The sequence below is a fragment of the Vigna unguiculata genome, chromosome 6, assembly GCF_004118075.2.
Source record: "Vigna unguiculata cultivar IT97K-499-35 chromosome 6, ASM411807v1, whole genome shotgun sequence".
Classification (NCBI taxonomy): domain Eukaryota; kingdom Viridiplantae; phylum Streptophyta; class Magnoliopsida; order Fabales; family Fabaceae; genus Vigna; species Vigna unguiculata.
Genome location: NC_040284.1, coordinates 16,704,281 through 16,716,373, shown reverse-complemented (window position 1 = coordinate 16,716,373; position 12,093 = coordinate 16,704,281). Strand labels below are relative to the sequence as shown.

Below are 12,093 nucleotides of genomic sequence, written 5' to 3'. Positions count from 1 at the left end.
CCTAAAAAAGATTCTTAGAGGAGAAAAAAAGTAAAGAGAGACAAAAAAGTCAGAAAGTGATAAAGAGATAAAAAAAAATAAAAAATTCAGATTAATGATAAGAAAATAAAGATAATTAATCATCACCTCTCATAAACAAACTTATAATTTACTAAATAAATATTTTAATTCATTAATTATCATTTTTAATACTAATCATCCCCTCTCATAAGCAAACTTATAGTTTTCGAACAATTACAGATTATCATATAAAATATAAACTATTACCTTATTATATTTATATATTTTAATACAAATATGAATTTAAATAAAATAAAAGGTGTTAATACTGTTTTATTAAAATATTAAAAGTAAGTAATTATTTAAAAATTGAAGACAACGTAATGCGAGAAAAGTAAAAAAGTTGACTATAATTTATTTGTTTATTAATGGCAGGAAACAAATTTTAAGCTTAGTTTGTCATGGAAGTTTAACACAATAAGTAGTTTTGGTAAATTAAAATTACAAACTTTCACAGTAATCTTATATAATAAAGAGGTATTTTTTTTTTTTTTTATATTAGTTGAGAGATAGTTGTCAAAATTAAACATGAGTTAATAAGATGAAATAGTTTTTTTTTGTTATATTTTTTTTCCCGTCGTCTTCTTCCTCTTCTTATACACAAGTGAGTATAAGTGATAACAGTTATAATTCATTCATTCATTGATTCTCATATCTTCTTTTTTTTCTTCCTCAACAAAAAATGCTACTATCCACACTTCAAACCCCTCGCTCCCTCTCTCGCCTCTCACTCACTCGCCACTCCCACTCCTACACCTCACGCGCCTCCCTTACTGACCAAACCCCAACCCTCACCACCTCGCCTCCGCCGCACTCCGAAATCCTCTCCACCCGTCAAACCCTCCTCTCGCGCCGTGCCTCCGCCGCTGACCTCGCTCTCTCCCGCCTCGCGCACCTCCGCCTCGCCGAGCCCCGTCTCCGCGCTTTCCTCCACCTCCCAGACGACGATGCCCTGCTTGCCCAGGCCCGCCGAGTCGATGCCCGCATCGCCGCCGGCGACGACCCCGGTCCCCTCGCCGGGGTGCTCATCGGCGTGAAAGACAACATTTGTACAAAGGACATGCCGTCTACGGGTGGTTCGCGCGTCCTGGCTGGATACCGGCCGCCGTTCGACGCGACGGCGGTGAAGAGAGTGAGGGAACTGGGCGGAATTGTGGTTGGGAAAACCAATATGGATGAGTTTGGAATGGGAAGCACCACTGAAGCTTCTGCATTTCAGGTTCTCTTTCCTAATACTGCATTTATAATATTTTTTACTATGGTTTATATTGCAATTTGAATTTTTCTGTTTAAAAGTTAATTGTTTTGTTTACTTTTGAAACTTAGTACACGTTATGCATTTTTAGGCTTGAATGACCATTCAAGCGCAACTAAGCTCTGCTACCACTACTTCTGTTATTATTTAGTTATATTAGTATTAATGGTTTTTTAGTCTCTGAAAATTTTCTAAATTTTGAGTGTAATATTTAAGTTTTGAAACATTGGTTTTGGGTATTTCATTTTTTGAATTACACATATTTTCCTACCCAGATGCAGGAAAATGTTTGGATATTTGAAAAAAAAAGGTGTAATTGGCGTCTCAGTCGTCCAATCACAAATTATCACCACCCATATAACTTATAAAGTCAACAAATTTACCATATAAATGGCAATGTAACACAATTTTAAGATGTTAGTACATCTTTTTTTTTTTTCTCTTTAAAAATACATGGGCAAAACTTATTAGTTTTAAAAGTTGATAATAAAATCAAATTTTGGATATTCTTCATTGTCTTAATATTCCTTTAATCCTTATTTTATTATTTTTATTATTATATAGGAAGTATTTTAAGTCAGAAATGAGGCAAGAGAGGAGGATATCTGTGTAGGTAGGGCTCTCACTGAATTTTTCTCACACACACTATTGTTGATGTTTTGAAATTGAGAGTTTGTTAGATTACTTTAAGAGAGTAAACTTTAAGTCCAATTCAATCTTACAAAATTAGTTTAATAAGGTGAGGTTTGTACACATCTATCTATTATTATTTGGTCAAATCCCAAGATGATATGAGATCTTCAACATATCCCCCGACTTCCCCTACTTCGATGACATCAAGTATGGGAATAAAGGAGGACCCGATAATGGGTTGTACAATAGACCCTGCAAACAATGCTAAGGCAGACTCTGATATGCTTTGATACCAATTAGATGAGTTACATTTTCATCATTTCTATTTGTAATAATTACAACCTTTAAAAGAGAAAATAAAATATGTTGAAATGAATAGAAAGATTGTGAAGATATTTTTTCCTAATTAGAAAGGCGATTGAAGATTCAGAAGGAATGGTGTGATTTTAAGAGCATTGTGGGATGCTTGGTGTGTCTAAGAATGTATCTTCTAAAATGTCAAATGCCCACTTTGCATTATTATTTGTAATGAATTTGAGGATGGGTGACTTTATGACTCTGTTTTTCATTTGTGTCTAGGAGTTGAAATATTGATTAGCTGTTCTATGTTGAAAGCAGGATTTCATTGTATGTTTGGTATAGAAAATGGAGAATTAAAATTGTCAATGAATGACTTGATAGACCTTACATGCATTAATGTGTTGCTAATTTTCATTCCTGCTGTGTTATCTCCCCTCTGTTATTGCAAAGCTTAATGGAATAAAAGAGGGGTTGTGTGTGGGTCCTATTATTTGTATTTCCCATTTATAACTGCGATTGGTTTACTCAGGTGCTGCATATGTTCATTCAATAGGTGACTGCCAACCCGTGGGATGAGTCTAGGGTGCCAGGAGGATCATCAGGAGGATCAGCAGCTGCAGTTTCTGCCAGGCAGTGTGTTGTATCGTTGGGAAGTGACACAGGCGGAAGTGTGAGGCAGCCGGCATCTTTTTGTGGTGTTGTAGGTTTGAAGCCAACATATGGGCGTGTTTCAAGATTTGGACTTATGGCATATGCATCATCACTTGATACCATTGGCTGCTTTGGTTCATCAGTTGCCGATACTGGGATTCTCCTTCATGCAATTGCTGGTCATGATAGATTTGATGCCACGTCAAGTAAGCAGGTAGGAGAAATATGAGTTTTCACAAAGTTTGGTCTAACTGTTATAATCCTTCCAATTTCTCATTGTTTGCAAGGGATATTAATAATGTTCATTAAATTCTGTTCCTCAATTAGATTGGTGATTTCTGAAATCAGTGGATGTAAGCGTTATTTATTTCTTCTTATTAAGCCAATGTCTTTTCAATAATATGGTTTCGTTTTTCAGGATGTGCCTGACTTTCAGTCCCACTTTGTCTCTGTGAGCTCCTTGGAAAGTAAACCCTTGAAGGGACTGAGAGTTGGTCTGATCCGTGAAACAATTGACAAGGGTGTTGATGCTGGAGTAATTTCAGCAATTCGTGCTGCTGCTATGCATTTTGAGGAATTAGGATGCTCTGTGAATGAGGTCCGTATCATTTTTCTCTATGAATGGCAACTTCTATTGGTTCTTTTGAAGTTTGTATTATTGCAGTTTATATTTCAGGATGTCCTTTTCTTTTGCTATGAACTTGTTACAGGTCTCACTGCCATCCTTTTCCCTTGGGTTGCCTGCATATTATATCCTTGCTGTGTCTGAATCATCTTCCAACTTGTCTCGCTATGATGGTATCAGGTCAGTGACTCAAACCACCTTTCTTAATTCTCTCCCCTCTGAAATACATTTTCATTGATAAACCATTGGCCTGACTTTAATTGGCCATTTGTATATATTTTTAGATATGGAAACCAAGTTTATGCTGACGAACTAGATTCTCTTTATGGAGGTTCCCGAGCTGAAGGGTTTGGTTCTGAGGTACTCATCTCTTCTTCTTTCTTAATTTCAAATTTGACTCCAAGATGAGTGGTAGCTTACCTTTACTTACACCGGTTTTAGAGAAATGGTTCAAATGTGTTGGCATTGCTATTTAAGCTACCTTTCAATTTTCTATTTAAGCTACCTTTCAATTTTAAATGTCTCAGGTCAAAATGAGAATTTTAATGGGAACATATGCCCTCTCAGCTGGTTACTATGATGCATATTACAAACGTGCACAGCAGGTACTAATAATATTATTTTATTTATTTCTTAGTAGATCTCTGATCTAAGTCCTAATAATTGTGAATTCAGTTTCATACGTGCAAATACATGTCTCTTTAAGAAGTTTTAAGTTTCTGGAGTTAATCAATTTCATCTTCTTCTAGATGTTTAGTGTTTTGTGGACAATATTCAATATTTGTGAGTGTTGTTACAGGTAAGGACCATAATTAGGAATAGCTTTAAGGAGGCACTGAGTCAAAATGACATCTTGATTTCCCCTGCAGCTCCTTCAGCTGCTTATAAAATTGGTTAGCATCTTCAACTCTTTGCGTTTGCATTATTGCACTTCAGTGTCTGCAGTGCTAAAATTTTTATTGCCTTTGGCACTTGCAGGTGAAAAGAAAAATGATCCTTTAGCTATGTATGCAGGCGATATTATGACCGTAAGCATTTCATTCTTGAGCAGGATATCTAGACAAAAATTGTAGATTAAGCCTTAGAAAATCAAGATGGGTGTTAACTCATCCAGGAATTATATTTGCTAACCATTAACGGTCAGGTTGGTTGCGTTGCATGAGTTCTAGAGGCTCAACAAGGGAATTTCCTATTGGAATTAAGTCACCATTGAGCATACCTAATTATACAATCGTTAAGAGTTTGATATTCTCTGTAATGTCTGAAATTTCATTCATATACAGTAACATATCAAACATAGTTTTTGACCTTTACTGATGCTTTGTAATTTTACAGGTAAACGTTAATCTAGCTGGATTACCTGCCTTGGTTTTGCCATGTGGCTTTGTTGAGGATGGACCTGCAGGCCTTCCTGTTGGTATGCAAATGATTGGTGCAGCCTTTAATGAGGTATTGACTCTTCCTATCCACTGCACTGGACTCCTTGTTGATGGAGCTCTTTATCTAACTGGTAGTTTCGTTTTCTTTACTAGTCTTTAGTTCTTAAAAATATTAAGGAATAAATACACATTTGGTACCCAAACTTTTTTGGAAAATTCAATTTGGTACCCGAACTTTAGGAATGTTCAATTTGGTACCCCAATTTTCTAAAGAGATTCAATTTGGTCCTCTCCGTTAAGTTGGAGTTAACACCGTGTCCGTACAGGACACGTGTCAAGCCATGAAATTTTTATTTTTAAAAAATTTTTTTTTTCAAAAAAATTATTTGTTTTTTCAAAAAATTTAAAAACTGCCACGTGTCAGTTTATCATCGTGCCACGTGGCAGCTTACAATCATGACATGTGGCAGTGTAATAATTGTTTTCAATTTAGTACCCTAATTTAAATTTTTGGTTCAATTTAGTACCCAAATTTTTTAAAATGATCCAATTTCGTCCTTTCCTATTTGAGACCAAATTAGTAAATAAGCTTAATTATAACTTATATAAACATGTTAAAATAATTGTTTTGAATTTATACATCAAATCACTACACCTAAATATTCAAATTATTTTATTTTTTACAAGTGTAAAAAATTTCATGTATAAAAAATTACAAAGGTTAAAATGTAAAAAATAAAATAATTTAAGTATTTAGGTGAAATGATTTGATGTATATATTAGAAAAAGTTATTGTAACATGTATATATAGGTTGTAATTAAGCTTATTTACTAATTTGGTCTCAAATGGAAGATGACAAAATTGGATGATTTTAAAAAATTGGAGTACTAAATTGAACCAAAAATTTAAATTAGGGTACTAAATTGAAAACAGCTATTACACTGCCACGTGTCATGATTGTAAGCTGCCACGTGACACGATGATAAACTGACACGTGACAGTTTTTAAATTTTTTGAAAAAAAATTAATTTTTTTGAAAAAGAAAATTAATTTTTTTGAAAAAAAAATAAAAATTTCATGGCTTGACACGTGTCCTGTACGGACACGGTGTTAACTCTAACTTAATGGAGAGGACCAAATTGAATATCTTTAGAAAATTGGGGTACCAAATTGAACATTTCTAAAGTTCGGGTACCAAATTGAACTTTCCGAAAAAGTTTGGGTACCAAATGTGTATTTATACCAAATATTAAATATAAGATGCTGATAAGTTTTAGATTTTTTGAACTTTAAGTTGAAAATGATAAAAACATAGAAAACTTTTGGGCTAATTTAAAATTAAAAAATAATTTGATTCACTTTTTGCCTCAATGAGATATTTGGTAAATACAAATCACATTGATATCATGTATCGGATTTGGCATATGGCTGTTAGTTGTATCGTATTGAAAGTTCCCATACAGCCAAAGTTAACTAATGTGGTCCTACTGGTATTCTGATTGGACACTTTTGTTGAATAACATATATATATTTGAGGAAAATGTTCTGCAAGAGTATATGTTTGAAATTGAGCAACACAATCATCCTTTGGCTTGGAATTAAATTGCAGGGAGAACTGCTGAGAGTGGGACACATCTTTGAGCAAACTCTTGAAAATTGCAGATTTGTTCCACCGTTTGTAGCTGATGATGACATTGCATTCTGAGTATAATTTTTCATTCCACATCTCTGTGTTCCCTCAATATTTCTTTAGTTCCATGACAATGAGGTAGCTGGAGTAGGTAGTTTTCAGCGCCGGTAATGCTTCTCCAAATTTTTAGCCACATTGCTGAAAGAGGGTTTTGTGAGAAATTTTACTATTTGAAATTGAATATTTTCACAATAAACCTTCATTCAACTAGTTTTTTGATGAGGGGGGCCAACTGCTACTGTTAGCAATTGGATGAATTATTGAATGTTGTGTTTATTTAGTTAATAACTAGAGAGATTGATCAGTGTAAAGGAGCAAATGGTCTTTGCTCTTACCAAACAGTTGGCCCTTGTAATTTATTCTTGAGGATTTCTTTTGAATAAGGATGTTTGTTAACATTTCTAATTTTTTTATGTTTGCTTGCATACAAAGGCTTTAATCAGTGTACAGTTTACGTTGAAACGTGTTTGAAACAACGGAACACTTCAAACGTTATTGAAAAAAAAAATTCAATTTTTAAAATTTTTAGAGGTTACGTGAAGATTTTATTCCTCGTTTCTTTTTTATTTTATTTTAATTAAAATAGATATGCGTTTTTGGTCTTGTGTCCAAGAGGTGGTCCAAAATATCTGACACTGTATTGTTGACACATTTGCTACATGTTTGTATTCGCTACGTAGTGGAAGTGTGAAAACGCTTTGAGCCGTATCGGAATTTCATAGATGAACAACTCTCTTTGAATCTTATACTAAATCTTTTACATTCAATTGACAATTTTCATTTGCTCATACCTTTATTCTACTAAGGCATACACAACTATAGGCAATTCTACATGTTTTCCAACAAGTCACGGAAGATTTTTTATCATAAAAAGTAATATTAAGTTTTGATATATCTAACTAGTTTGTTAAGTGTGAATCATTTTAAGTTATTGACGTTTTATGAAGAAACATCAAAGACTTGTGAAAGAAGCATGCAAAGTCAAATGAAGAAGTAATAGATGAATGAAAAGTTAAATAACCTTGATTTCTAGTGTTGACTCCAATAAAACATTAGATGGCTAAGAGTTGGAATTTTCAACTCATTAGTCTCTTTTGGTTCAGCTTGCTTAGCTCGTCAAATTAGCGGACCAAAGGTAAACCAACCAGTCATTGGTCCACCTGCCTGTTTTGTTTTTTATTTTGTATTTTTTTAAAATTAAAAATTAAAACAAGATATATTATATTTTTGTAAAGATGTAAATATGAAATATTATTATAATTTAAATCATTAACACTTACGACTTAAGTTCCAATTATTAGTTATAATAGAATAATTTAATATGTAAATGTGATGATTATTTTAATTTATTTAATTAAAAATATTAATTAATCAATAAAACATATAAAATATTTATATGATTTAATATTCTCTAAATATTTTTTAATAAGTATATATACAAACAAATTTTAAAACTAAAATACAAAAAATTAAAAATTAAAAAATTAAAAAAAAAAAAGTGATGGGACAGCCTACCAACTCATCTTATGGTAGGACATGTTGTAGTTTCTAGACCTTTTTTTTTTGTGGTAGGTTAGCCTAACCCGACCCATTTTTGACGGACCAAGAGTAGGCAGGTCAAAACGGGTTGGGTTGGCCTATTTTGTCACCCCTATTAAGAGGTTTATTCGCTTGTTTGAAAAAGTAGCCTCACACTCTCCAAAGAAGATCATGACACATATAAAAGTTACTCTCTGAGTGATTTGTGATTTTAAGTTAGTGTAGTTAGCACGATCAACATAGTTGTTCAAATAAAATATATTCTTTTCCTCAACAAAAAGAGTATTATAGTGTGGTGTGAGTCTAAATTCAAACATACATGCTCAAAAGCTTTGAAACCAAAGCCAAAGCAAAAATATAGGGTATAATGAATTTTTTGTGATGCTTATAAATAGGAGTTTTTCATGCACATGAAAACTTGATGACAAATAAAAGAAAAATATTAAGTTCATACACATTTAGTCGTTCTTTAATATCTTATAATGCTTAAGAAATATTGTATTCTAGACAACTTATAGGAATTGGGGTTGCCCTACAAGTATAAATCATGATCATGTGCTTTGTAGTTATTAATATCGTTGTGTAGGGTCTAGTTATATGAAACATACAAGTTGAATAAGCATAAGACAATGTTGACAACATCATTCCTATTTTCTCATTTCCCAACCAATCACAATGAGTATGAAATGTGGAGAATATTTCAGAAATATGGAGAAAGGTCTAAGAAGTTTTTATATCAAAGAGACTGAATCAGAGGGGTCAAAGATTTGGCTTTGTGAGTTTTGACGAAATTTCTAATTTGGTGGCCCTTGAAAACCAACTAAAATGTACCACTAAGATGAAGGGGAATCAAGAAGGGTACCACTAATATGTAAAAAACTGTGGAAAGAGAAAATGAATCAAATATGTGCTCAAATGGTAAAAGGAGGATCAAAATTTGAAGATAGTAGGGAAAATTGGAAGGGTGTGGAGATTAAAGGGAATGAAGAGCAAAAGAAATGGCTTTAGCGAAGCTATATCGAAAGGCTTAACAATAAGTGTAAGATTGAGGATATAAAGGAAAGAAGCAAGACCCATGGTAGCCTATTATTATTTTTTGAAGGAGATATGGGTTTGGCAAAAATAAAAATGTTGAAGAACCCAAAAGAGAAAAGTCACTCTCTAACACACCTAACCTACCAACAATACAAAAGTGCACAAATAACGGTGAACGAAGGGCATAACACGATAGCAATGAAAAACAACATGAAGGGGATCAATCCAAAAGCCTAAACCAGGGGCCACTACAACAATGATCAACACAACATGGATGCTCCTTAACAATAGTCGTGCTTAGAGAGCCAGGTGGCCCGACCATGGATGAAAAATCCAAAATCAGTGGTTGTGCTAACTTAGACCGCGTCGAAACTCAAATTGGAATTGAAGGTTGAATGAAGCTAGTTCAATTCACTAATACAAACCCAGATACAACTTTTAAAGGATGGAAGATGTACCCAGGAGAGTCAAGCACGCACAAACATGAAATAATGGAACAATATTTAACGATGTACACTTTTGCAACAACACATATATGGATTGAAGGGAATTAAGGTTGGCTATCAAATCTTTGAGTAACTCTATTTCTGATATGGACAGTAAATTGTAATAGAATTTTTTGGTTAAAAAATGGACCCATAGACGCTTTAAAATTTTGGAACATAACTAAAGAAATAAGGGTCACATATTCTGTTGAGGAAAACAATATATTAAATAAATTGGAGGAAATGGAATAAAGAGATAAAAAATTGAAGCATAAGATAAATGAACGGAATTGAAATGGTGATACATGAAGATTATATGTTCTAACATTAGAGGAAAAAGGGGGACAACTAAAAGAAGATATCTTAGGGAGATAATAGCTAAAAAAGGTGCAAACCTTGTATGCATACACGAAACAAAAACTAAGCTAATAAACAGTCCTAAATGCTACGATTTGTGGGGGGATAATAATATAGAATGGGCACAATCAACTACAAACAACATGGCAAGTAGAGTCTTATGTATATGATGTAAAAGCAAGTTCGCTTTAGATGATTCTATAATAAATAAGAGCCTCTTGGTAATACAAGGTAAATAGGGTGAGAACAATCATCCAATATCTTTTGTTAATGTAAACTCATCTATTGTGAAAAATAAAATAGGAAAACGCGGAAGGAAATAATTAAAATTAGAAGTACAAATAACAATAAAGTGTGGTGCATGCTAGGTGAATTTAATGCAGTAAGGAATGTAGAAGAAAGAAAAGTTTTAAGCTAAGGATGTACGGGTATCAGAGATATACATGAATTTAATGAGTTTATTGAAAATCTAGATTTACTTGATATAACAATGATTAGAAGAAAATATGTATGGTATAAACAAATGGGATGGCTAAAAGTCGGTTAAAGGAATAGATGGAGATCAATGCAAAATATGCTTAAAGGAATAAAATTTCAAAATGAGTGGTGTGAGGATCCAAGAGTAGTAAAGAGCCAGGTTAAAGAATATTTTCACAATGGATTCCAATAAAGGAATGAGGTGAAGATAAGGTTGCACAATGCATCATTCCCATCAATCAATGAACATGATAATGTAATGCAACCAAAAGTTTTACTAAGGAAGAAAATAAGGATGCAATATGGGATTGTGAAAGCTCTAAAAGTCCTAGACTTGATGTTTTCAATCTTAGTTTCATAAAGTTGGCTTGGGATATTATTAAGGAGGATGTGGGGAACACAATTAGATTTTCATGCATGGGTGAAATGGTCGAGAGGAAGTAATGCGTCCTTTATTTCATTAATAATAAAGGTGGACAACCCACAACATTTGAACGAATTTAGGCCTATATTGTTAGTGAATGTTGTATGTAAGATAATATCGAAAATTTTATCAAATAGGCTGAAGAGAGTTTTACATAAGGTGATAGATAAAAAAACAGTCAATGTTCATTAAAGGTAGATGGTTACTTGATTATGTTGTAGTTGAAAATGAAGTGGTTGACAAAATCAAAAGGAAAAAGTAAAGTGGAATGATCGTTAAAGTAGATTTTGAAAAGGCTTATGATTTAGTAAATTGAGAATTTCTTTTTTATATGATGGAAAAGTTAGGATTTTGTTAAAAATGAATTCAATGGATAAAGGGTTGCCTGGAATTAGTATCTATATATCTTAGTATTGGATAAAGGAAGCCCAACAAAGTAATTTAAACCAACTAAAGGATTAAGACAAGGTGATCCATTGACACACTTTTTATTCTTAATTATTGTAGAAGGTCTATCAAGATTAGTTAAGCAGGTTGTAGGAAGAAACCTTTTTAAAAAGGGATTAAGGTGGGAAAAAAGGAAATAGATGCAAACATGCTTCAATTTGTAGATGATACATTGTTCCTTGGTCAGGTTAAACTAAAAATATTGTGACTACTAAGACCATTCTACGATTTTTTGAATTGGGATCAGGGTTGAAGGTAAATTTTCAAAAATCCAAAGTCGGGGAAATTGGAGTAGATAATTTTATGATTGACATATTTGCAACCCTTATGAAATGATGATACCTTTCACTTATTTAGGCTTTCTAGTAGGGGGTAATCATAGGAAGATAGAATTTTGGAAAGGTATGGTGCAAAAGATTAAAAAGAAATTATCTAAGTGGAGAGGGAAAATTTTATCATTTGGTGGCAAAGTTGTACTTATAAAATTAGTCATTACATCCCTACCTCTATTTTACCATTCCTTGTTTAAGATCCCAATAGAAGTAATGAAGGAAATCAAAAGTATTAAGATGGATTTTCTGTGGGGTTGGGAACATGATTATAGGAAGATAACATGGGTAAATTGGGATAAATTAAGTAAGCCAAATCATGAAGGTCGTTTATGTGTTAGAGACCTAGAAACTTTCAACACAGCCTTACTAAGAAAATGGAAGTGGAGAATGGAAATAGATAAAG

General features: G+C 33.1%; 1 protein-coding gene across 1 annotated transcript; it reads left to right on the top strand.

Annotated features, from left to right (window-relative positions):
• Positions 1-687: 687 nt before the first annotated feature.
• On the top strand, positions 688-6,999 carry LOC114186752 (glutamyl-tRNA(Gln) amidotransferase subunit A, chloroplastic/mitochondrial). The gene is made up of 10 exons (XM_028074750.1): positions 688-1,279; positions 2,802-3,113; positions 3,318-3,497; positions 3,610-3,704; positions 3,809-3,884; positions 4,052-4,129; positions 4,324-4,417; positions 4,503-4,552; positions 4,860-4,973; positions 6,514-6,999. Exons 1-10 carry the CDS (start codon positions 743-745, stop codon positions 6,607-6,609), a joined length of 1,632 nt encoding a protein of 543 aa, XP_027930551.1. The 5' UTR covers positions 688-742; the 3' UTR covers positions 6,610-6,999.
• Positions 7,000-12,093: the final 5,094 nt, after the last annotated feature.

Bases quoted from the DNA above. Each gene is read 5' to 3' on its own strand.
- LOC114186752 (XM_028074750.1), top strand. From the start codon at position 743: ATGCTACTATCCACACTTCAAACCCCTCGCTCCCTCTCTCGCCTCTCA. The intron at 3,885-4,051 runs GTACTCATCTCT...TAAATGTCTCAG, and splicing joins CTGAAGGGTTTGGTTCTGAG to GTCAAAATGAGAATTTTAAT. The intron at 4,130-4,323 runs GTACTAATAATA...GTGTTGTTACAG, and splicing joins ATTACAAACGTGCACAGCAG to GTAAGGACCATAATTAGGAA.